At 36.0% G+C, this 27,770-nt stretch overlaps 1 protein-coding gene across 4 annotated transcripts in view; it reads right to left on the bottom strand.

The window, feature by feature from the left end:
• Positions 1-27,770, bottom strand: part of ROBO2 (roundabout guidance receptor 2) — a 659,470-nt gene that overhangs the window by 32,411 nt on the left and 599,289 nt on the right. For all 4 annotated transcript variants that reach the window (XM_006093706.3, XM_023758054.1, XM_006093705.3 and 1 more), the window contains 2 exons: positions 19,605-19,886; positions 14,041-14,197 (listed from right to left, as the gene is read on the bottom strand). In XM_006093706.3, the coding sequence (XP_006093768.1) occupies positions 14,041-14,197; positions 19,605-19,886 (439 nt within the window). The remainder of the gene's footprint in view (positions 1-14,040; positions 14,198-19,604; positions 19,887-27,770) is intronic.

The following is a 27,770-nucleotide window of genomic DNA, read 5'->3' as shown; positions in this document are numbered from 1 at the left end:
ACAGGATTTTAGGACAGTGAAACTACTCTGTATGATACCATAATAATGAATAGATGTCATTATACATTTGTTCAAAACCACAGAATAAGCAACACCAAGAGCCATGGGCTTTGGGTGATTATGATGTGTCAAGGTAGGTTCAGCACTTCAAAAAGGTTCCACTTTGGTGGGAGATGTGATGGTAGCAGAGGCTATGCATGGGAGTCAGGGCAGAAAATCTGTGGTTTTTGTTCAATTATACTGTTAACCTAAAACCGATCTAACAAAATAAAGTCTATTGAAAAACAGCAACACCTGAATTTATCATCCTTTCATTCAACAATCATGTGTCAGGTGACAGTATTTTTTCACAGAGCATGAACCCAATGGGAAGACCAATATTAAGCAAATAATCAACAATATCAAATACTGTAGGAACAGAGAGCAGGGAGGCTAGAACTAGTCCTAAGCTTGGCAGCGATCTGCCGACCAATGGAAAGAGGGTATTCTAAGTACCACATGTCTGGAGAAAGAGAAAAGATAAAATATTTGGAGAACTCAAATAGTTCTCTGGCTGGAAAGAGCTGGCAAATGAAGAAGGTTGGCCCCAGAAGAGCAGGAGAAGGGAGGGAGGACATGCCGGATCACAGAGGGCCTCATCAGCTCTGACAAGGAGTTTGGAATTCTGCCTGTGGGTGATGGATAGTTACTGAGAGGTCTTATACAGGGAATGATATTATCTTTGGCTGTTCAATTTTCCTCTCTTGTTAAAGCTACCTAAATAATCTTCTATCTCAATGTATTGCAACCTGAAGACCTTGTTTCAGAAGCCCTGATTGGAATATCTGTTTAGGAATATCATCTATAATTTAGTATAAACAAGCACACTTTAATATGTTACTAAAACTTTTTCATATTCTAGGAAATACCATTGGTTAAAGTTGTATTGCCATTAATTGTCTACATAAATACCAACCTGACTGAGGAAGTCTATTGCTCTAAAACAATGTCATTTCTCCTGTTTTACATGTTGGAAATCAGTTAGATTTAATTTGAAGAAAATATTCTGTTGAGTAAAAAGTTTCTAACCCACTGTTCATTTGGATTTCTTGCTTGTATTTTTTTTTCAATCTTTAATCAATCCTGTACTCTATTTAAAAATTGGTCTATGAAAACATTAGAATTGTTTGGATAAAATATTTGATACTGTTCACCCTTCTGTCTGTTAAATGTCTAAGTCTCAAACTACCTTTCAGATGATTTTTTTTAAGTTTCTCAACAGAAATCTCCTGCTTAAAATGAATTTGTTTTCTTTTTCTTTCTTTTTTTTGTACTTTTCCATCTGGTGCAGTGTTTAAATAATTCATCTTATTTTAAAGAAACTACACTCTTCCTATTTCACCTATCTTAATCTTAAAAATCCTTTAAGCTATAGGTTAAATCCTGTATATTTTTAAATATTGCCTTCATGTGGCTAACAAGCACTGATACATTACTCTTTTAAACTTGCACTGATAATATTTTTGCACATTTCCCTGAAAATTGATTATATATTGTCTTATGCCTTCATTATTTATTTTTATTCCTCACTCGAGGATATTTTTTCCATTGATTTTTAGAAAGAGTAGAAGGGAGAGAGAGAGACAGGTTGCTTCCCACAAGTCACAGACCAGGGCCAAGAGCCTGCAGTGAGGTGCATGCCATTGACCAAAATTCAATCCAGGACCATTCAGTTCCCAGGCCCACACTCTATCCACTGAGCCAAACCACTAGGGCCCCTTTTGAAATGTGGATTCTTTAATTGTCTAACATATTTTATTATTTAACCTTTCACATGTTAATAGTAGGTGATAAGCATACTTATTAATTTAAAAAATACATAAATTGCTTCATTAATAAAAATGCTTAGACCCTGGGTGGGTAGCTCAGTTGGTTGGAGCATCATCCTGAACACCAAAAAGGTTATTTGTTCAATTCTTTCTCAGGGAATGTGCCTGGGTGGCAGGTATGATCCTGGTAGTGGTGTGTATAGGAGGCAATCAATGAATGATACTCTCTTTCATTGATGTTTCTCTCTCTCTCTATAATCAATAAAAACATATCCTTGGGTGAGAATTAAAAATGTAATAAAAAATAAAAAAATAAAAATGCTTAGGTTTATTTTATTTTCTTCAGTTTTTCTTAATCCCCACCCAAGGATATGTTTATTATTATTATTCTTTTAAATTTTTATTATTGAAAGTATTACATATGTCCCCAGTTTCCCCCCATTGACCTCCTCTAGCCTGCCCCTACCCCTTGCCCCAGGCCTTCACCACCCTATTGTCTGTGTCCATAGATTATGCATATATGCATACAAGGTCTTTGGTTGATCACTTCGCACACACCCACACTCCCCCAACTTCTCTCCGAGATTCTGCATTCTGTTCCATGTTTCCATGTCTCTGGATCCGCTCTGTTAGTCAGTTCATTTTGTTAATTAGATCCCACATACAAGTGAGATTATGTGATACTTGTCTTTCTCTGACTGATTTATTTCACTTAGCATGATACTCTCTAGGTCCCTCCATGCTGTCTCAAAGGGTAAGAGATTTTTTTCTTTTTTACTGCTGCAGAGTATTCCATGGTGTAAATGTTCCACAGCTTTTTTTATTCACTCATCAGCTGATGGGCACTTGGGCTGTTTCCAGATCTTAGCTATTATAAATTGTGCTGCTATGAACATAGGGGTTCATACATTCTTTCTGATTGGTGTTCCAGGTTTCTTAGTATATATCTCTAGAAGTGTGATCATTGGGTCAAATGGCAGTTCCATATTTGATATTTTGAGGAAACTTCAAACTGTTTTCCATAATGGCTGCACCAGCCTGCATTCCCACCAGCAGTGTACTAGAGTTCCCTTTTCTCCACATCCTTGCCAGCACTTGCCATTTGTTGATTTGTTGATGGTAGCCATTCTGACAGAAGTGAGGTGATACCTCATTGTCATTTTAGTTTGCATCTCTCTGATGATCAGTGACTTTGAGCATTTTTTCATGTCTCATGGCCATCTGTATGTCCACTTTGGAGAAGTGTCTATTTAGGTCTTTTGCCCATTTTTAATTGGATTGCTTGTCTTTCTTTTGTTGATTTGTAGGAGTTCTTTATATATTTTGGATATTAACCCTTTATCAGATGTATCATTGCCAAATGTGTTCTCCCATACAGTGGGCTCCCTTTTCATTTTGTTGATGGTTTCTTTGGTTGTGCAAAGTTTTTCATTTTGATGTAGTCCCATTTGTTTATTTTCTCCTTAGTTTCCTTTGCCCTAGGAGATGTATCCATAAACATATTGCTATGAGAGATGTCTGAGATTTGCTATCTATGGTTTCTCCTAGGATTTTTATGGTTTCATAACTTACACTTAAGTCTTTTATCCAATTTGAGTTTATTCTATGTATGGTTAAGTTGGTGGTCTGGTTTCTTTTCTTTTCTTTTCTTTTCTCTTTTCTTTTCTTTTTTTTTAATGTATCTGTCCAATTTTCCCAACACCATTTATTGAAGACACTGTCTTGACTCCATTGTATGCTCTTGCCTCCTTTGTCAAATATTAATTGAGCATAATGGTTTGGGGTCAATTTCTGGGGTCTCTGTTCTGTTCCATTGATCTCTATGAATGTTCTTGTGCCAGTACCAGGCTGTATTGAATATGGTGGCTTTGTAGAATAACTTGATATCTGGAATTTTGATTCTTCTGACTTTGTTCTTCTTTCTCAAGATTTCTGCAGCTTTTCTGGGTCTTTTTTGGTTCCACATACATTTTTTGAATATTTATTCTAGATCTGTGAAATTTGCTGTTTGTGTCTTAAAACGGAGTGCATTGAATCTGTAGATTGCCTTAGGGAGTATGGGCATTTTAAAGATATTATTCTACCAATCCATGAACATGATATATTTTTCCATTTGTTTATATCTTCCTCTATCTCTTTTTTCAACATCCTGTAGTTTTCTGAGTAAAAGTATTTTACTTCCTTTGTTAAATTTATTCCTAAATATCTTAATTTATTTACAATGGTAAATGGGATTGTTTGTTTAGTTTCTCTTTCTGATAATTCATTATTGGTGTATAAAAATGCCATCGATTTTCAGATGTTGATTTGTATCCTGCTACATTGCCAAATTCATTTATTAAATCTAGTAATTTTTTGGTGTAGTCTTTAAGGTTTTCTATGTACAATATTATGTCATCTTCAAATAATGACAATTTTACTTCCTCCTTTCCAATTTGGATGCCTTTTATTTCTTCTTATCTGATAGCTGTGGCTAAGACTTTCAGTACTATGTTGAATCAGAGCGGTGAAAGCAGACATCCCTGTCTTGTTTCTGTTCTTAGGGGAAATGGTGATAGTTTTTGCCCATTGAGTATGATGTTCGCTGTAGGTTTGTCATATATGGCTTTTATCATGTTGAGATATGCTTCCTCTCTTCCTACTTTGCTGAGAGTTTTTTATCAAAAATCTATATTGGATTTTGTCAAATGCTTTCTCTGTGTCTATTGATATGATCATGTGATTTTGTTTTTCAATTTATTTATGTGATATATCACGTTTATTGACTTGCAAATTTTGTATCATTCTTGCATCCCTGGAATAAATCCCACTTGTTCATGGTGTATGATCTTTTTAATATATTGCTATATCTGATTTGCTAATATTTTGTTGGGGATTTTAGCATCTTTGTTCATCAGGGGTATTGGCTTGTAGTTCTCTTTCTTTGTCATATATTTATCTGGTTTTGGAATTAGGATAATTCCAAAAAGAGATTATAAAAAGAGATTGGAAGTGTTCCTTCCTCTTGGACTTTTTGGCCTGTACAGGTTTTCTGATTCTTTCTGATTCAGTTTAGAGAGTTTGTATTTTTCCAGGAGTTTGTTCATTTCATCCACATTGTCCATTTTATTGGCATATAGTTGTTCATAGTATTGTCTTAAATAATTTGCATTTTTATAGTATCAGTGGTTACTTCACTTTCATTTCTGATTGTATTTTTTTTTGTGTCCTCTCTCTGTTTCCTAATGAGTCTGGCTAATGGTTCATCAATCTAGTTTACCCTTTCAAAAAACCAGCTCTTGATTTCATTTATTTTTTGTATTGTTTTTAGTATCTATTCATTTATTTGTAGTCTAATTTTTATTATTTCCTTCCTTCTACTTACTCTGTGCTTTTCATTTTGTTCTTTTTTATAATTCTTTAACTTGTAGGTTATAGAAATTATTATTAATTTTTCTTGTTTTGTGAAGTAGGCCTATAGTACTATGAACATCCCTCTCAGGACTGCTTTTGTTGTGTCCAGTAGATTTTTGGTTGTTTTGTGTTCAGTTTCATTTGTTTCCAGGGAGTTTTTGGTTTATTTATTGATCTCATTGGTAACCCATTCATTGTTTAATAACATGCTATATAGACTCTATATGTTTAAATGTTTTGGGGTGTATTTACTGCAGTTGATTTCTAATTTCATTCCACTCTGATTGCACAAGAAGTTTGATATGATTTCAGTCTTCTTGAACTTGTGGAGACTTGTTTTGTTTCCTAACATGTGGTCTATCATTGTGAATGACCCATATGCACTTGAGAAGAATGTATATTCTGCAGCTTTGGAGTGAAAATTTTTATAAATGTCAATTGAATTCATCTGATACAATGTGCCCTTTAGAGTAACTGTTTCCTTGTTAAGTTTTTGTCTGGAAGATCTATATAGTGAAGTCAATGGGATGTTAAAGTCCACTATTATGACTGTATTGTTGTTAATCTCTCCCTTAAAGTCTTCTAGAACTTTTTAAAATATATATTTAGGTGCTCCTATAATGAGTGCATATATGTTTATCAGAGTTATATTCTTTGTTGGATCAACCTTTTTAGTATTATGTCGTGACTTTTTTTGTCTCTTGTGATGGCCTTCATTTTGAAGTCTATTTTATCAGATATGAGTATTGATACCCCAGCTTTCTTTTCAATTCCATTTGCATGGAACATTTTTCTCTATCCTTTCATTCTCACCCTGTGTGAGTCTTTAGTTCTGAGGTTGGTCTCTTACAGACAACATATAGTTTGGTCATGTTTTTATATCCATTCAGCTACCATATATCTTTTGATTAGAGCATTTAATCCATTTACATTTAAGGTTATTATTGATAGGTACTTATTTTTGCCATTTTAATTCTGTATGGCTAGGTTTCTCTCTCTATTTCTTCTCATTATGTAAGTCCCTTTAGCATCTTTTGTAATGCTGAATGGTGGTGATGAACTCCTTTATCCTTTTTTTGTCTGGAAAGCTCTTTATTTTACCATCTATTTTGAATGATAGACTCACTGGACAGAGTAATATTGGTTTCAGATCCTTGCTTTACATTATCTTGAGTATTTCATGCCATTCCCTTCTGGTCTATAGAGTTTCTGATGAGAAATCAGATGACAGCTTTAGGGGGCTCCTTTATAGATAACAATTTGCTTTTCTATTGCCACCTTTAAGATTCTCTCTTTGTCTCTAAATTTTGGCATTTTAATTATGATGTGTCTGGGAGTGGGCCTGTTTGGGTTCTTCTTGCTTGCATCTCTCTGTGCCTCCTGAACTTGTGTGACTTTTTCCTTTACCAGGTTAGGGAAGTTTCTGCCATTATTTCTTCAGTCATGTTCTCTATCCCTTGCTCCCTTTCTTCTCCTTCTGGCATACCTACTATGTGAATATTGTTACATTTCCTGTTGTCCCGCAGCTCCCTAAAGCTGTCCTCCTGTCTTTTAATTCTTTTTTCTTTCTGGTTTTCTGATTGAGTGCTTTTTATTCTACCCTTTCTTCTAATTCACTGATCCAATCCTCAGCTTCCTCTAATCTTCTGTGTATTCCTTCCAATGTGTTCTTTATTAGAGCTATGTCATTCTTTATTTCTGAATGTTCTTTTTTCATAGTTACCATATGTTTTCTCATACTGTTGAGCATCTTTACCATCATTATTCTAAACTCTATATCAGATAAATTTCTTATCTCCATTTCATTCATTTCTTCTTCTGGAGAATTTTCTTGTTCTTTCATTTGTGGGTTTTTTTGTCTCCTCATTTTGGCTGCCTGTTTGGGTTTATGAGTATGTATTATGAGATCTGCAGTGCCTCTCTAATCTCTAGTGTCAAACTCTATTTCTGACTAATTAGAGCAGGCACAAACTCAAAGCCTCCAGAGACCATCTCTGCCTGCAGACTGATTGGATTCAGTCTTGAGTAGCCTTCAGGCAATCATCCATAGGTGTAGTGAGAGTTTTTCCAACAGGGTTTGGCAGTTGCTTCTGCCTGGAGGCTAATTGTTATTCTTAATCTCTTAATGGGCCTCAGAAACTCCACACAGTGGGGCAAGGTGCTTTTCAATAGGTTGGGTCAACTGTCTTTCCCCCACAGGCAAAGCCACCTGTATAGCATTGTCTGTGTGAGAAAGATGACATCTGCAGCATGAGGGAATGACTAGACACATGAAACTGGGGTGTCTGCCTTCTGAACTCTAACCCCAGAGCCCCCAACCCCGGCTTCTGCTCACACATCTCCAGTCTACTCTGTCCTCCCTCTGCTGGAGCCCAATGTGATTGTATGCACATGATTTTTTTTGCATTGGCCCTTTAAGAGGATGCTTGCATTTCCAGCTGTCTCTGGTTGGCAGACAGCTACCCTGCTTCTTTTCATATACAGATGTTATGTGGGCACCTTTCTCAGTTCTGGTGCCCAAGGATATGTTTAGAGAGAGGAAGTGAGAGACAGAGAGAAACATTGATGTGAAAGAGAAACATCAATTGATCTATTGCCACCTATATGAGACCTGACTGGGAATGGAACCCAAAACCTTTGATGTACTGGATGACTCTTCAACCAACTGAGTCACCTGGCCAGGGCTGGTTAAGATTCTTCTCTTATTTATTTGACTTTAAATGCTATATTAATAAGTCAAACAGAAATATCAATAGTAAATCTAATTTTAAGTGAAGCTACCCCTTTTCAGTATGGAATGTGTGTGCTGTTATACTTCATGACTAGTTATAATAAAATTTACTTCATTCTGTTTTACAGAAGAGCACAATTTTCCCATAAACTTAGTTCCTGTACTTTGTTTGCTTATATTAGTTTATTTCTAGGGGTATCCTACATTTGAATAAAGAAAGAACATGTTTGAAGATGTTTATAGAATAGTTAATCTTTCAAATGGAGGAAGTCAATTACCTCTTAAAATTTCCCTACTTTATAAGTAGCAAACTATCTTTATTTTCAATAATCTAAAGGGAACATACATGTGGAATAAAAATGCATAGAAAATATAAGAGAAGGGAGAAGGAGTGTCACATGCATTGAGTGTAATTAGTTTTCCTCATTTTTAGTATTCAAATACCATAAGGCATAGGACCTATCTGTATAAATATTATTTTTAACATTATATATATATAATTATACAATATATATATAATTTAACATTATATATATATATTATACATATAATATATATATTGTTCTTTGACATTGACTCTCCTCTCTCTGCACACATACACACACACACACACACACACACACAATGCACAATGTACTACATGACCGAAAAGCCTTTCAATAGCTATTTCATTGAACTAGAATGGGTGTTTTTTATCAATTGTTCCAAGCCTTTTCTACAAAGATAATCTAGAATAGGAGTGAGCAAACAATGTCCACTGCAGAACATAAGCAGAGCTGAGGAAAGTCCATGGATTCATGTCAGTCAATGGTTTGTGCAGGAAGTGGAAAATAGAGATATAAAGAATAAGTGAAAGACTAGGGTAAGAACATAAAAGGCTAGATGAAAGAAATATGGGACATGGTGCATATCGTATGAGGGGGATAACTAACCATTGTTCATCATTTCTATGTATTCCTGTATTAATCCATTATAGAACAATGGACACTTAAGTTTCATGCAGTTTCTGAGGAAGGGCAAGAAAGTAACAGATGTCTCTATAAATGTTATGAAAAGTGTAGCTCTGTTTTTAGAGTTTCCTTCACATTTACAGATATATCCTATTTGAGTGCTGAAATTTCAACAGTAACGTCAGAAAGACTGTGAAAACGCTAAACTACCAACCAAATTTCTTTTGGGCAACTTTTCCTGAAGAAGTGTTTGTTCTTTGACATTGGAAGTGAAGTGGGAGGAAACACTACTGTCTTGCTCACATATAAGAAGGATGACAACAAATCAATGTTGCCTGTGAACTAACTTGTTAAAGGCCAAATACAAATATAATATTACTAATAAAAATACAATAAAGTTCAACACCCACAGAAGCTTGCCAATCTCTAACTGCAGTAATAAAGCTGAGCATGCTTTCTATTGAACTACTACTAAATTCTTCCTAGCATCATATGATTATATTAAAATATATTATATTTATAGCAAAAAAGGATATATTGGAAACATTTTTGTCAAGTTGAGAGAGGCATATTGATGAGAAAGAACATTTACCATTGTTGCTATGGCACTAAATTAACAATTAAATACATTTTCTATTTGGACAATGATTTGATACTTTTGATATTTAGTATAATGAGGGGATCAGACCAAGAAAGGCTTGGAAAAATTGATAATATCTAAATTCTTAGCAACAATATTAAAAATTGTAATATAAAACAGGAGACTCTCTTTTCAAGATTGTGATTATTCTCAGCTAGGTATATCTCCAAAATCTATCCCTGTCCCTCCATCCCACTGCCATTGCTTTATTTTATTCCCTTATCACTTTCATGATAGTGGCCATTCTGCTGCAATATACAATTTATTAATCCCCAGCCTCATGTCCTCCAATGCATCATCTGTATCCTAAGTCAGAATCCTTACATGACATGCAAGGTTTCAAAATTGTCCTCAAGACACCTTCTCAGATATCTCCTACACTACACATGTTTCAAATTCAACAAACCTCATAGAGCAGCTAGCAATTGTGGAAGGTTACACACAAGCAATTAGAATGAAATGTGATAAGTACTACAGTAGGAAAGTAAGCTTAAAGAATAATGAAAAATAAAGGAAAGGCAAGTAACTTTAACTATAATAGGGTGAGGTTTCCAAGGGAAGAGTGGAAAGTACCAAAGGAAGACTAATGTGCTATTCTTTTTTTTATTTCCTCCTTTTTAATTTTATATCTATGTTTACTTTTGGCTAGAAAATTTTCTTTTCATCTACACAGCAAATGGCAACATTAGTAACATCTTGTTGTAGTCATTGGTTAACAAGCTATCCTGGCACACAGGTTACTTTATGTTAGGGACTATTTCTCACCACTTTTGTCTATTTGCTTCTGACTTAGAGTCTGGCATGCAACAATCACCCAATTCTGGGCACTATTATTTGTAAATAAAAAATTCAAGAATCACTTCAAAACTCAACTTTTATAGGATTGCAACAGCCCTACCTGGCAAGCTTGACTATCACTTTCTGCATGCAAATTATTATTGCACTAGGGGCCCAGTGCACAAATTTGTGCACCTTGAAAGGAACTGTGGGCCACGACACTGCAGTGGGCACCCGCTGTCAGCGTGGGGCAACTGGGGCTGGTGCCAGCAGTGGGTGCAAGTGGCAGCTGCTGCCCCAATTGCCCCTCAGGAGCAGGGGGAGGTGGAGAAGCCCTCAGGAATAATTGGGGCCAGTGCCAGGTGCCAGCATGGGTGCAAGTGGCGGCTCCGACGCTGGCAGCAAGTGTGAGCAAGGCCAGCGCTGGCAGCAGGTGCAAACTCCGGGTGGGACTGTGGCGTGTAGGAGCAAAGAATTTTCAGTAACCACCAGAGGCTCACCCTGATGACAGCAACCAGCGCTCCACCTTGGTCTGGCATCCCCGCTCACCTGCTCCACCATCCCACCGTGGCTGAAGCTCGCCATGTTCTACCCTCTGCCGCCTGCTGCTAATGCCTGCCATGTTCCACATGCGCCCCCTGGTGGTCAGCACACGTCATAGCGACCAGTTGTTCAGTTGTTCTGTCATTTGGTCTATTTGCTTATTAGGGTTTTATATATAGAGATACGCATCACTCATCTAAGGCTTGTCATACAATATAATGTGCTGGAGTGTGTGTGGTTTCTGGTTTCTATCTCCCCCAAGTCCTGTGAGCTCCCTAGATCAGGGATAAGATCTTCCTTATTAATTTTATAGTTTCTTTCATCACTGGCTTTTCTTTCTAACACAGTGCCAAGCAAATTTTATGTACTTGAAAAAAATATGTTGAATAAGTTCTGTATAATGATATGTTTAAAACAACAAAAACAATATATCACCATAAGAAGTATAATTACAGAATCCTTGATTGTTAAAAATAAAAACTATTAAAAACAAAACAGATTAGTTCTAAGGTTTTTGTTTGAATTTCAAGAACACCTTAAATCTGCATAAGTTTTAAATCAAGGCATTTAAACAATTTTATAGATCTCTTCTGCAAAATAGTCAATGTTAACATCATGAATTCCAGAGTATAAATAAACTAGGAAGTGTTCAAACATCTTTCCCTTTCAGTATTATAATTTTCACATTAGAAAAAAAAGTATAACGAGTATAACAGGAAATAGACAAAGCCTTCCCAAATATACTCATTTTGATATATTCTTTACATATTGACTTTAAATGCATTCTCATTACAAACAAGTGAAATAAGAACTTTCAAGTATTCCTTAAAAAAAAAACAAAACAAAAAACTGAGTCCAAAAAACAAGGAAATTGAGTTTTACTGTCAGTTTACTGATAGGTTAAAACTTAACTACTATTTTTGTTAAGAGTAATAAGTTTTTTGGGTTTTTTTTCAGGAAATATGAGGTATTTATGGCAAATAACTCAAAGGTAAATTAGAACTAAACTACATGCATGCCACAAATACTTTGAATATATATAATCAAGAAATATATTTATGTACCTATTTAAAGGCAGTGGCTGTTGTGTGGGTGGGAAGAGATCAAACAAATGCATAACCTATGGACACAAACAATAGGGTGGTGAAGGCCTGGGACAGAGGACTGGGGGTAGGCTAGAAGGGGTTAATGGGGAAGGAAGGGGGCCATGTGTAATACTTTCAGCAATAAAAATTAAAAAAGAAAAAAAAAGAAAAAAGAAAATAAATGAACTTGCCTGGCCTGGGCTGGGTAGCTAAAAAATAAAATTAATTAATTTAAACAATATCAAATATTTTTAGCAATCTTTAGAAAAAATTTTTCTAATATAATGCATTCTGGTTAAATATTAAAATAATTTAAAATCCCAAAGTAGTAAAATAAATTTATATTTTATATCATAATATTTTTAAAATAATTTGTATTACAAAATAAAATCTCCACGAATGTGAATTATTTCATTCACCAAATGGATAGTTCTAACTCTATTGCTTGGCAACAAAATAATGTGAAAATTGTATCATTTATTTGTAATGAATTCATTTTTTCTCAATTTGTAATAGGTATTTTTATAGTGTATGCATTTTCAGAGTAGATTTAGTGTGAAAAAAATACAAAGATTCCAAATTACCTACAGGCTTCATGTGATCTGAGTTCATGATTCAGAACTTCATGCTTATAAATGTTTCACAGCATTCTTTCCTCAGTTTACATGTTCCATTTCCCCATTTTCTCAGTACAGCCTTTAAAAGGAAGATTTCTAAGCCCCATAGTAATCTTTTCTCATGGAATAATGCATCTCTGCTTTTTCTTTGCCCAGGATCCATGTAACATTGACACATTTATGTTACCAATATGAATTGCATAATATCATATGCAGAGTTTTATTTATTTAAGTCAGAGAAAAGGGGTATGCTCTTAATTTCTTTTTTCAAATGTGAACCCATTTTTAAAAAGTAAAATAATAATGATATGTATATGTATGGAACTATAATTCCATAGAAACAAATGAAGCCCTTTGGATGGAAAGAAAGATATTGAGAAAAGTACAGAAATATGCATATTACATAACTGGAAGCAAAGGCAAATAGGTCTTTTTTTGGATACAAACATTGTGACAGAAAAAATTAATCTGGAGACTTCAAAGAAAGCAGGTATGTAAAAAAAAATATGGAGAAACAATGTATAAGCATGTACATGTGATCTTTATGTGAAACAAGACAGAAAATAGACATTATTAAAATAACTGTAATTAAATATTTACAATTAGTATTTTAACATCTAAAAACTTCTAAATAAAGAAAAACTTAGAAAAAGGAAAACTGCCTTTATTCTGTATTTTTCAGTTCTATTCAAAAGCAATGATGACCTTAGAAACTGTGAAGATGACAGAGCAGTGACCATTATTAAGAAAGAAAACCAGACTGAGTATGTTTTTTTCTGCCTTGCTATTTGTTTCCAGATTAGTGAATACAGTGTATTGATGTCTCCTGCTTTAAAATCTATTAACGCAAGTAACAGAAGAAAACAATCTAATTCTCGTGAGATGTTTAGGGGAAAATAAGGAAACTGGCCACATTTAAAGGCCCTCAAAGGACATTTTCTAACTTAAAAAGGTTTTGTTACAGAGTGTGTATTGGCTTGAACCTCTTTTCTTGTTCAGGCCCCTAAGATCCCATCGAAGCTGATGATTAAAGTTCTACCACTGGCCAGGTCTCTGCAATTAGCCCATTGTGAGGAAGCTCAACAGTGGGCGCCCTGCTATGGCCAGGCATTAAGTCATTAGAGAACTGTGAGGAATGATGAAGAAGGTTATTTTAATTCCCTTTTCAGCTCTTCTCAGGAGTGGCTCTTTAGTTCAGAGCTGTGGGTACTTGCTTTCAAACTAACAAGCAATATTATAAATGGAGGTTGCATTATCATGATTGCAGACAATCTAAGGCACTTGAAGGCCAAGGATTCTAGGTCCTCAGTATGTGCTATGTTGTATTTATCAGCTAAAAATATATAGATGGTGCAAACAATAAAAGAGGGGAGAAGCAGTGAACAGGCTGGGAAGGGGGCAGAGAAAACAATAAGAGCATACACGATAAAGACAAACACGCACAATAGAAAGGGAGTGAAGCCTGGGCATTCTCTTAGTCGATAAAACATTTTTACCCATTTTCTTGCTGTTCCACTGCGTAGTGTTCCAGCTCTGAACCAGGAAGGGGCTGGGCAGGAGGAGGAGGTAGAGGAACATTGGCCCAAGTCGATCCATTGTTTTTCTGCGGTTTAGATGAGTTTTTATTTTTCTTCTTTTTTCCACCTTTCCCACCTAAAAGTAACAATGCACTTATTCAGACATAACAAATATCAGAAGAAACAAAGACATCAGATGGGCATATGTATTTATGTTTTCAAAACACCAGAATAGGTATGTCTCAGTGTTAAAAGCTATAAACAATGACATTATTTAATCAGAAAACATTTTTATAAATCACTCAAAATGGTATTGTCTCTTTCCCATCGCATTAACTACAGAGTTGAGTAAACAAAAATATGGCTGCTGTAGTAGGAAAAGCACAGTTATTGATTTATGCATGTGTGCTGCCTCCACATTTTCATTGTTAGAGGAAACAATGGGCCATAACGACTTTTTTCAAATGTCAGATTTTAGTGCGTTTATAATGCTCTTTTGCGTAATCTCTCTCAGTGGAAAATGCAGTGCCTAGGATACAGGCTAAACTTTTACATTAGAATTTACTCAATTTAATTAATCCAGGAGAATAATAGTTTTAAAATCAATCAACTGTACCAGAGGATAAGTTGTAAATTTTTCACAATAACATGTTTTATAGAAATTTTTAACTAATGAACAACACAATTTTTTTTTTTTGCATATAGTGAACATAGTTCCCAGATGAATGGAAATACAGTAATCAGTTTCACTACTATTGTAATACAAATGAATCCATGCACAAAACATGAGCAGAAAGTAACATGGCGGCATACAGGCCATATGTGGAATTATAGGAGCTTAATAAAATATAAAAGAAAATTTATCATTTCTATAGTGCCAGACTTTTCACTCTTTCAAAATTAAGTAAATGAAGCTTCTTCCTAAATGAACTATGGGTAGATGCTAGAATGAATACTTCTTGAGCAGAATGACAAAGAATGATTAAGGGGAAGCTAAGAAACTTTTATCACTCCCACAACGGTCTGTAGTTATGCAGGAAAAAAAAAGATACTGACTCCTTGGATTTTATCTTTCTGGAACTAAAAGTTGTAAGAATCAAATATTTGCAACATGGTTATCTAGCAAGGTATATTGCTTTCTTCAATTACTAATCTGCATCCACCAAATCAAAAAATTATGTAATTTAATAATTTATTTGAGTGCCAAAAAGTGCTGAAACTACTATGTTTTCTAGGTAGTGTGTATAAAACACACATATGTAAAAAAGCATTCCTGCAAATAAAGCGCTTTCACCTTCCCTTTCACTTTTATCTTTGGCAGAATGAGATATATTTGGAGCAAAGAGAGCAGCGATCTTCAGGTTCAAGGATAAGAGCTTGATCTCTGGGTTTGAAGACTAGTTTCTCAATTACTCAGTAAGTTTCTCAATAAATACCACCTTGATTTCCATACATGTAAAACATATACAGTTGCTACTTCTTTAGGCATTTTGAAGGTTTCAAGAGATAATGCAAGTAGAGGACTCAGAATGTGAAGAATGCCCAGTAAATGTCAATCATTCCTACTATTTTCTGATTGCTTTTGCCACACCCAACTCCTCTAAGCCAAAGAGTATCCCCGGAATAGCCTAATTTTCAGATAAGAATAATAAACCTACTTGAATTCACATCTCTGCTATTTTTATTTAAGATCGTGAGCCTTAACCCTCTGTTTCCTGATAACCCACCCAAACAGGGACTGTACATTTTTCTGTAGTATCAGAACAATATCTCACTTAAAAAAGGAATGGGCTGGGACACAAGGCCCACAGCTTTTCCCCTAGTCGTGCCTCCTTTATTCTTTATATTTATGTGTGTACAATGCTTTTTCACTTTTCATAGCACTTTTAGAAATGCAACATGCTCACCACCAGAACTGAGTGACACAAATAGGCATGTTCTTACAGCTCCATTTCATAAATGAGAAGGTATAGATCAGTGGTTCTCAACCTTGGCTGCACATTAGAATCACCTGGGAATCTTTTTAAAATCCTGATTTCTGGGCCTCATCCTCCGGAAATTCTGTTTCTTTGTTACTAATGTTGTGGCCCCACCCCATAACAAAGAAACAGAATTTCCTGAGGATGAGGCCCAGAAATCGGATTTTAAAAAGATTCCCAGGTGATTCGAATATGGAGCCAAGGTTGAGAACCACTGGTATAGTTGCTTTCCGAGTGTTGTATGGCCCATATTCACACAGTAAAAGAAAAATTAAAAAAAAATGCAGCAGCTTTTGTGGAACTTAGTATTTCTTAACCCAAATCTGTTGAAGTCCTTACCCAAGGTCAAGAAAGCCATTATCCAAACAACAGACTTAAAAATGAATTGAGGAAACAGATTCATTAAGGGAAGTTGTAAGGACTTTCCACCCAATATCACATTCCCCTCTTTGGGGAAATTTCTGTACTCTTATTGTGGACAGTCTTCATAGCACTATCAATCAACATGCTTTGTCTCTTATAGCAATGAGCCGGGACAGGTGTGTTCTTTGTGGTGGGCATATGGCATAAACTAAGGAAATCAAATTCTCTTTCTGAGATCTAAAACGTGAACTAAGTGAGCCATAGTTTGTTGCTGTTAATTGCAAAGAAAGGTCCTCAAGCATTTCAAAGTGAAGAACTGCCTGCGTTACATTTTAGGAAAACATATTTTGCAAATATATTTGACCAATCTCTCTTCAATGCAAAATGTAAATATTTGGATTTACATTTATGTATGCTAAACAAATGCCTTCTATTCAGAGAAAACTACAAATATAGCTAATTTTCAAATTAAACTTATAGTCTATTTTTAAAATACTGCTGTATAAAAAATTTAGTTATTGATGCTGATATTGAACTACATATACACATGTATTCAGGGCAAAGCCTCAAAAATGTATACACACTTTAACAACTGATATTTAAATATTAAAAATAAAATGTATTTTAATAAACACTGACTTTATAATTATTAAAAGTGTGTGTATACATTTTTGGGATACCCTACATATATAAAATTATGATACAGATGCTATTTTGAAAGATCTGAGTTTTCTTTTATATTTTTTTAATGGTTGGATTGTTTATAGAAGTGTTCATAACTTATGTTTGAATAAATTATAAAAGTTCCAAAGAGGATGAGAAATTCACTCAAATAATTCTGAAATGTCCAATTTTCTTTATTACTGAAATTACTTTAAATTGGTTTCATCACTATGCACAAATTAAGAAAATCTTATAATATGATATGATTAGATATCCATAGGGCAGTTTGATCCTAAACTTGAGCCTTAGGAAACATACTCATTATTATAAGAATAAAACAAAGTCTATATTAAACTCAATTGAACTTAACTAAAAGGGAATATTAAATTCACTTCCACCTCCTAAAGAATGCTTTCTATCACTGATTTAAGTGACTTTACATTCAAATGTAGATGAAGTAGTTACTACTGTGCATAGACATATGTAAATGTCACTCAGGAAATTAATGTATTCAAAAAGAAATAAGCACTATTGTGAATTATGTTCAGCTTACAATTACTCAAAAGATAACTTCTAAAACTCAGTGGCAATCAACATATACAGAATATTTTTATGAAGAATTCACAGAAGGTCTTATGTATTCCATGGGTTACAGCATATAGATAGCTTTTATATCTATATTGCTTGAGACTACATATCTTCAATAAAATAAGCCTAAGATAAATTACTTTTTAATTATTCAGGGCTATTGTGAAACTCATTATAAATAAGTGACAGTATAAATGACATATAAAGATATTCAAAAAAGTCTGCTATTATATTAAGCCAGTTTCACTTCATAACAGATGTTTAAAATTTTCTGGATTCTATAATGTATTTAATTCTACCAAGAGGTAAGAAGAGCAAATGGCCCATTGTAGAGGGGAAAAAAGAGCATTAACATTTTCAAATTGAAAGGGTTCTCTCTCCTGAGGAAAAGTCATTTAGTAAATGTTACCCTAATGATGTAAAGAATTAACTCTTTATGGTCTTGATGCCTGGTAGTTGTGTAACATATAATACACTATATTCCTTTACTAAAAAGCCTGTAGTTTAAAAAAAAACACCTTTGTAAAATATGGGATATCATGAATATGAAAAATTAAGCAAGTAAGGTCATGGAATTAATTAGAAATGTGCAAATAAAGTCATCAGTCATACAACGTACATGTTATGGTTGGAAGTTAGAGTGTGCCTACTACAACCTCTGAATTTTAGATGTGAGGATCCTTTGGCCTGGAGGATATCACTGATATTACTTATGACAGGTATATATTCCTGTCCAGTAAAATATATTTTCCCCTATACAATACCTACATTATAGTTGTAGTTTGGCTAATACATCTCAAATATATATTAAAATTTACAGTATAGAAAAAATTATCAATATGAGAGACTATATTTGGGGGGAAATTAAATGTGAAGGGAATGTCCCATATTATCATTCTTATTTAGTATGGTGTTAGCACCTTACTTTAAATAATGTCATTTAATAGACAAAAAATGTATTACATAACATTTTGTAAAGATTGTCCAAAAATATCACTGAAATCCTAATATGAAAATCTCCAAAATTATTTGCATTTCAGTTGAACTCATTTTTTAGTGCCCACACTATGTAGTTGACTTTCCCCTATGATCATTTTACTGTAAAGTTCTCTTGAGGCTTAAGTAGGGTTCTGAGCAGATCAAATACATTCACTCTTTAATGAACAATATTCAGTAAAATGGCACTACTTTTCAGTAAATATATCCTCGTACACTTAGTACATAAGGGGTGACAGTGATTTTTACCCCTACAGGAAAGCATGGTTTCATTAGGATAAACTGCTATTGTCATGAAAGATAAATGCCTGATCATGACTGTGATTCAGTTTTCCTCATGGTTGTTAGGAACACAGGTCATATGCTGGTGACAAACAAATATTTCTCCTTACTGCGATGAGACCAACCTGAGAGACTGCCACTCCGCTCTGAGCTGTTGTGAGAGCTGGTGGTGCTGAAATCCTGTGACTGGTTGTGTGGCATTCTATTAGACAATCCCTCAGCCAATCGGTAGTCAGGGATGTAAAGTAAGGCTAAGGGTTAAAGGGCAGAGGTCACAGTGGCATCATGTGATTAGTTCACAGCACAAGCCCATGCAGAACATGCAGTTAGCAACTCAGAAGCAGATGTTGGAGGACAGTGGAGGAATGTTTGGCCTATCCTGCCTAATGGAAGTTGAGATGGATTACTGATCACTATTGGTAAAGAGCTAAAAGGATGAAAACGATCGGTGTCGGTGTTTGGTAGCAGCAATGGTGGCGGTGGTGACAGTGGTGGTGGGTTGGTAGTAGTGGTGGTGGTAGGAATTGTGCACGGTACTGAATACATGCTGATATATGCTTTTAGTTTAGTGAACCTGGTAATGAATCACTGAACTGAACAACAAATACTAATTTCTATCTCATGCACAAATGATGTAAAAAGAAATCCTCAAGAAATAAGAACCTGACTCACCATTGTTACCTTTATTCTGATCAGGTAGAGAATAACCAAATCCCATCAGATCTGTTTTTTGCTGAATTGAGCTTTTCCATTGTGGATCAGGCAGATCAACAGCCAATTCATGAATGCTGTTGGAATGCAGGATCTGTGTCGTGGCATATGGGGTAGCCTGTGTTATTTGGCTAGAGCTGTTGTAAGTGGTTTTGGTTGTGAAGTCAATGCTGCTATAAATGGCTCCATCTGAGAGCATCGTTGCTGTTTTATCCCCTTGGCCTGGAACCGGTGGCAGCACATCTGTGGTGAACATAGGAAAATGAAACAATTTAATGATGCACAGGAAGCCCAGAACTATCAGGACTGAAGATGAAAAATATATGTGTCATCCTGCATGTTTGCATTTCAGCTGAAATGGGTTTCATGAGCCAATGAAGGATAGATGATGTACAACCTTCGCCAAGCTGTCAGCCCGGTGACAGGCATGCCTACCGCTCGTCCTTCATGTCTCGCTGCTTACCACACATCTTTCCCCATTTTCTTCAACTATGAATGAGAATTTTGGGATATTCCACTACTAAAAAATGCTTTCAGTTGTTCACTCTGTTTTAGAACCAATAAAAGTATTACCTCTTTTCAGAAGCAATGATAAGTGTGAATATACAAACAATGGATGAAAATATATTTTTCCAAAGGACATAAAGTACAACTGCTGAATAGATGCAAAAAATTCCAAAATTATAAGATGGAACTATGAGGTACATTTTTCTGAAGTTTCAATTTGCTGTTTATCTGATTTGATTTCACAGCTTCAGAAATGGAGTATAAGTTATGGTAGCAATTTCTTTTTCTTGGATAACAAAAGAAAATTTTCATGAATATGTCATTTTCACAATGCAGCAGGATTTAACTCCATAAAAAGCAATCTGAGTGGTCAGAGTTTAATTTATGCTACCACCTCTTAGAAGTGGAGAATTAGAGTTTCAAGTTGTAATACAACAAGAGTAAAATTAAACTTTAGGAACTATACTGAAAATCGAACAGTCCACTTATTATTTATTATTTTGGTGTGCTAAATTAGCTTTATGTCATGCTTTATAATTCAGAACTACCATCTCTCTCCTGAAATCTAAAAAATAAAAATAAATAAATCACTAAATAACACCATTTTTAATCATGGAGAGTTAAAAGTGAATCTAATTATATGTTTTTTAATAATTTATATTCTAAAAGCCACACTTCATAGAACTTGAGGTCATCAGCCAACTTTAGTTTTTCATTATAGGAAATTTTCAACTAGTTATAGTACTGTAACATTAAATAATAAACCAAATCATGTTAGTACCAAAAACCAACTTATCATCACAAGGAGGAAGTTTAAGTAGGAACTTAGTCAAAATATCCTCAAAGTTTTCAATGGTAGCTAACAGTATTTGAAATATAAAAATATTTATTTTGTTTTCATATTTTAAAAAAGCTAAAATTTGTCTTCTTTACAACAGTAACAAGACATTTATAATGTATTAGAGGCCTGGTGCACAGATTCGTGCACTGGTGGGGGCGTGGCCTGTGGGAATCAGCCCACTGTGGGAGCAGCTGCTCATCCCATCAGCCGAGCGGCGCTCCCACTGTGGGAGTGCACTGACCACCAGGGGGCAGCTCCTGTGTTGAGTATCTGCCCCCTGATGGTCAGTGCATGTCATAGAGACTGGTTGGCATGTCGTTCTGGTTATTCTGCCGTTCGGTCGCTGGGCTTTTATATAGAGAGATTCTGTACACTGTATAATTTAGGTATTTCTGAAGACTTTGAAGCCTGAAATTCCAACCTGTTTTACATTTAAGTGGATATATACTTTATTGAAGTAAATATTTTAAATGAATATCAGATTGTTAAACATATTCAAATTTAAACATTTCATCAGGTGTATAAGCAAATAAAATCATTTTGTAATTTCAGAATTTCACAACTACTTTCTTGCTGTTCTTGCTTTTAGTTATAAACTGATTTAAAATTTGATGATGAAGCAGCATATTTCATTCTCAAATTCCACTACCATTTTTATTATCAAAACTTTTAATATTTAATAATATATAAAAATTGATTGTGGAAATAAATCCTTCACTCTGGGGAAGTTATCAGTTTCTGACACTTCCACAAAGTCTTTCACTGAAAAATATTAACTAGTATGGGACCCGACTTCCCAATACCTTGAACTTGAGCTTCTCCAAAGTTTTAAGATTTAAATTGTGAGTCACTCCAACAACAAGGTTTGGAAGTGGTTGTGTGTTCAATGTTATTCTGCAAAAGCTAAGGCTGTGGCTCTAAAACAAAATCTCTCTCTCTGCTGGATGAAATTAGTCAGCCTTCAAGTTCAAGTGCTTCTATATTGATTTTTGGGGGGCTGCATATTACCTTCAAATGTTATTTGATCATTCTTACATTTTCAAAAAAATAACTTGAATTCTATCCTACCATTGAAAAATTGGAAGCATATGCATAATACAGGGTGTGGGGGAAATCCTCTAACATCAGATGCTTTGGAACCTGGCCAGCCTTCCCCACAAAAGCTTGCACCAGAATAGGTGCTGCCATCTTTAGAAGGCTTCCTATTTTCCATTTTGCACAGTTCACATCTACCATCCTTAGCACTTCAGGTTGGCTGACTGGCACTTGTTAACATTTGAGTTTGAAACCTATGAATGACAGAAAACCTTTCATCCAGTTGGAATCACTCATGAATCATTCTGTAGTTTTCTAATATCTTGGTTAAAAATGAATTTATATATTTTTTGTCCTGGCATAATTAATTGTATAAATGCCTGTATCCATTACTGTATCATAGTTACTTGAGGACAGAAACATAAAAAGTTTATATCTGTATTCCCATATTTTCCTCATATAGTATTTTACAGAGTATAAGCACTCACTTAATGGTTAAATATATTTTTAATAATTTGTATTGCCAAAATGAAGACTTATGCAACAATGAGAAACTTTATCATTCCAAATGTATTGGTGTTCCATTTTTAAAGGGAAATGTCACTGTACATGATAATTCTTCTCAGTGAATATGGCTGTACTACAATCCTAACTGTGAGCCCTGTCTTTAGGACCTAAGCTCTTGAATCTGGCAGACTTGCATTCTAAACCCAGATCCCAAATTAATCATTTTGAAAACCTTAGTTGTTTTTTTTTACCTTTAAAAATGAAATATGTTTATCTATCTCAAATATTTATTGTGTGAAGAAAATGAAAAAAAAAATAGTACAAAACTTCCCAACACTATTTCTGGTACATAGTAAATGCCTAAAATGTCTACTACTGAAAATAGATTCCGTAGACCCTGCAAAAACATTGGCTTGACCTTGATGTTCATCTGTAATATATGTCATGTCATGGAAATGAGGTAGAAATATAAGCAAAACCTTGAAAACCCACAAATGAAACCTTTGGCTAAATTAGATGGAGAAAATTTAAATGTTAGTGTAGCCTGCTAGAAATTGAAAAATAATTATTTTCCTCCATCATTAGGTATTTATTCCTTTATATAAAAATTGAATAGTGTGTTATTCCAATACAAACACAAAAAGTAAAAGAGGAAACTATTCTTTGACTGATTAAAAATCCTATCAAAATACCAATGGCATATTTCACAGATCAAGACAAATACTCCAAAAATTTATATGGAACCAAAAAAATACCTCGAATAGCCACGGCAATCTTTAGAAAGAATAACGTTGGAGGAATCAAGCTATACTACAAAGCCACTATGATCAAAACAGCCTGGTACTGGCACAAGAACAGGCATATTGATCAATAGAACAGAACAGAAAACCCAGAAATCAACCCAAGCCATTATGCTCAATTAATAATTGACAAAGGAGGCAAGAGCATACAATGGAGTCAAGACAGTATCCTATCTAATAATAGACAAATAGGGTAATTAACCATACCTCCACTACACTTCCCATTGGCTAATCAGGGTGATATGCAAATTAACTGCCAACCAAGATGGCAGCCGGCAGCCACGCAGCTGAAGCAAACATGAGGCTTGCTTGCTCCAGTGATGGAGGAAGCCAAGGTTCTCCGCCTGCCGCAGCCCGGCTCTGAGCTCCTGAAGCAACAATGTTTCAATTATAGAAGCTAAACAAACCCCAGATACCTGCTTTCAGCCAGCTGAGGCCTCAGAGCTGGAGCCGGGCCTCAGAGCTGGAGCTGGCTCTCAGCTCCAGTGACAGCTATAGAAAGTAAATAAATCCCAGAATAAAAAGAAAAAGAAAAAAAGGAGAGGCTGGGAGCTTCAGTCGCTCGCCAGCCCGAAAACGGCTCTCAGCCCCTCACCCAGGCTGGCCAGGCACCCCAGTGGGGACCCCCACCCTGAAGGGGGTGTGACCAGCTGCAAACAGCCATCAGCCCCTCACCCAGGCTGGCCAGGCACCCCAATGGGGACCCCCACATTGATCTAGGACACCCTTCAAGACAAACCAGCGGCCACCACCCATGCACCAGGCCTCTATCCTATATAGTAAAAGGGTAATATGAAAACTGACCCTAACAGCAGAACGACTGGGAATGACTGGTCACTATGACACACACTGACCACCAGGGGGCAGACGCTCAATGCAGGAGCTGCCCTCTGGTGGTCAGTGTGCTCTCACAGGGGGGAGCTCTGTTCAGCCACAAGTCAGGCTGATGGCTGCCAGTACAGCGGTGGTGGTGGGAGCCTCTCCTGCCTCCTCAGCAGCGCTAAGGATGTCCGACTGCAGCTTAGGTCTGCTCCCCGCTGGCAAGTGGACATCCCCGGAAGGCTGCCGGGCTGCCAGAGGGATGTCTGATTGCCAGCTTAGGCCCAATCCCCCAGGGAGCAGGCCTCCGCCAGCAAGTGGTCATCCCCCGGGGGTCCCAGACTGCGAGAGGGCACAGGCCGGGCTGAGGGACCCCCCCCCCCAGTGCACAAATTTTTGTGCACCGGGCCTCTAGTCTTCAATAAATGGTGTTGGGAAAATTGGACAGGTACATTCAAAGAATGAAACTAGACTAATTTACACTGTACACAAGAATAAACTCAAAATAGATAAAAGACTTAAATGTAAGTCACGAAACCATAAAACTCCCAGAAGAAAACATAGGCAGCAAAATATCAGACATCTCACTTAGCAGAATAATCACTGATACATTGCCTAGGGCAGTGGTTCTCAACCTTCCTAATGCCGCGACCCTTTAATACAGTTCCTCATGTTGTGGTGACCCCCAATTTCATTGTTACAAATTGAACATAATTAAAGCATAGTGATTAATCACAAAAACAATATGTAATTATATATGTGTTTTCCGATGGTCTTAGGCGACCCCTGTGAAAGGGTGGTTCGATCCCCAAAGGAGTCGCGACCCACAGGTTTGGAACCGCTGGCCTAGGGCAAGGGAAACAAAAGTAAAAATAAACAAATGGGACTACATCCAAAGAAAAAGCTTTAGCACAGCAAATTAAAATTACAATGAGTTACCACCTCACACCTGCTAGAATGGCTAGCATCAATAAACCAACAAACAACAAGTGCTGGCTAGGATTTGGAGAAAAATGTATGCCAGTACATTGCTGGTAGGAATGCAGACTGATATAACCATATTGGAAAACAGTGTGGAGTTTCCTCAGAAAACTAAAAATGGAACTTTCATTTGACTCAGTGATTCCACTTCTAGGAATATATCCTAAGAAACCAGAAACACCAATCAGAAAGTATATATGTACCTCTATGTTCATAGTAGCATTGTTTACAATAGCTAAGATCATGAAATATCTCAAGTGCCCATCAATAGATGGATGGATTAAAAAATGTGGTACATTTGCAAACTGGAATACTATGCAGCTGTAAAAAAGATCTCTTACCCTTTGAAACAGCATGAAGGGACCTGGAGAGTACTATGCTAAGTGAACTAAGCCAGTCAGAGAAAGACAAGTATCATATGGTCTCATTTATATGTGGAATCTAATGATCAAAATAAACTGATGAACAAAATAGATCCATAGACATAGAAGCATGGAACAGATGGATGTATTTCACAGGGAAGTGGTGGGTGGGAAGCAATTAACCAATGAACTTATATATGCATAGCCCATGGACAGACAATAGTGTGGGGAAGGCTTGGAGAGGGGGTGGAAGTGGGTGGAAGAGGTCAAGAGGTGAAAAATTTGGACATGTTTAATACTTTCAACAATAAAGGTAAATTTTAAAAAGAGCTTTGGGAACAAAATTTCTTTTGACACAGGCAGTCTGGGCAGGTCAAGGGGGCATGTTCTGCCTACCTGGTGAGGAGATACTCAAGTACAGAACGTACCCACGGTGGAGTGATAGCCTACAGTGCAGGCTCAGAGTTTGGTCAAGCAGAGAAGGCAGCCACTTTCAGAGGCATTGGCCATATAGGAATCCTAAACGGGGTGTACTAAATTATAGAAAGTAAACTAGAAGTGGAATGGTCTGAAAACTTACTTTCTATTCTCTTATTTACTCTAATGATGCATATTGACCACTGATTGTATGGTAAGGTTTGTGCTAAACCCGTGTGTGTGTGTGTGTGTGTGTGTGTGTATCATCCATTTAATTCTCATTACACACCTAAGAGCTAAGAATGATTATTTTATGTATTTTATTTGGAGAATAGGAGGGAGTTCGCCTTCTTATAGTTGGTATTAACAGAATGCATACTTATACAATACTTAATAACTATTATTTGAAATACTGTTTTGATGATATTCAAATTGGCATTGGTATTCCATTGTTTTTTTTTAAATAATTTTATTTATTTTATTGATTTCAGAGAGGAAGGGAGAGGGAGGGATAGAAACATCAATGATGAAAACTAATTATTAATCAGCTGCCTCCTAAAAAACCCACTACTGGACATTGAGCCAACAACGCAGGCATTTGTCCTGACTGGAAATGGACCCTTTACCTCCTGGTTCATGGGTCAACACTCAACCATTAAGCCACATCGGCTGGGTGGTATTCCATTTTTAAAGAGAAAAAGCCAGCATCCATGATTATTCTTTTAATTCAATATATTTATATACTCATACATGTGAAATCCACCATTAAGGCAAATAGACTCAGAATAGTTGAATCTAGTCCTGGGTTTCCTGCAGTAAATCTACCTAGAAATATAGAAATCTTCCAGTGGATTTATCCAAACTTTCTTGAATTACAGCACTACCTTCTTAATTAATCTCCTCATTTTTCCATTGTAACTGCATTCTCCACCCAGCAATGAGCTGGATGACTTAAAGCAGTGTTTGGAACCTAGAAGTCTCCTCTTAGAAATCTATGAGTGGCTTCTGGTCATGCTTTGAAGAAAGTTTAAAGTCTCTGTGTGGCTTAGAAGGCACTCTGTGATTTTTTACCACTTCTGCTGTCTTGCACTTTATATTCAAGTCACTAGATAATTAATTTCTCCAATAGGTCAATATCTACCTTATATCTGTACCTTAAATTATGATAGTTTATTCTCCACACATCTTTTGTCACTTTTTTGATTAATTCTTAACTCTGCTTCAGATACAACACTCCATTCATAGAACTGTCTTACTTCCAATGGGCAGTTTTCATGTGGGGTATTGGCAGCACAGCTCAAGTTTATTTGCTGTCTGCACAAATTTTTGCCAATGGAAAACTCATATATATGTGCCAAATTAAACACTGGGACCAGAGACTTCTCTAATCAAGTCTTTCTCTAAACCCACTGATCTCTTATTGACTGGATGGAAAGATGGAGGGGGGAGAGTGGTGAATATTTATAGTAGGTCCAATCCTGTCTCCCTATAAAGACCTATGGAAAGAACCCTGGCACCAAATTTTGGACACTTCAGCATGTCAGCTACTTAGCACCTTTTTGTCTTTTATTTGGGGTATCAGATATCAATTACAGAACTACAGGAAAGTTCTCACTCAACATGTTAACTTTAAGTGTATACTCATTATCCTAATATATAAAGAGCCAGGGTCCGTCATGACCTAAACATCCAGATGGACGACCAAACACCAGACTAGGGTCCAGGCCGGCATGGCAGGTGTCAGTCCTGGGTCCCGGCTGCCCATGGTGGGAGTCAGTCCTGGGTTTTGGCCACCTGTGGCGGGAGTCAGTCCTGGGTCCCGCTGCGTGCAGCATGGCAGCAGGAGGGAGCTGTGGGC

This window comes from Myotis lucifugus, unplaced genomic scaffold (genome assembly GCF_000147115.1).
Source record: "Myotis lucifugus unplaced genomic scaffold, Myoluc2.0 scaffold_120, whole genome shotgun sequence".
Classification (NCBI taxonomy): domain Eukaryota; kingdom Metazoa; phylum Chordata; class Mammalia; order Chiroptera; family Vespertilionidae; genus Myotis; species Myotis lucifugus.
This window is presented reverse-complemented; position numbering and strand designations above follow the sequence as displayed.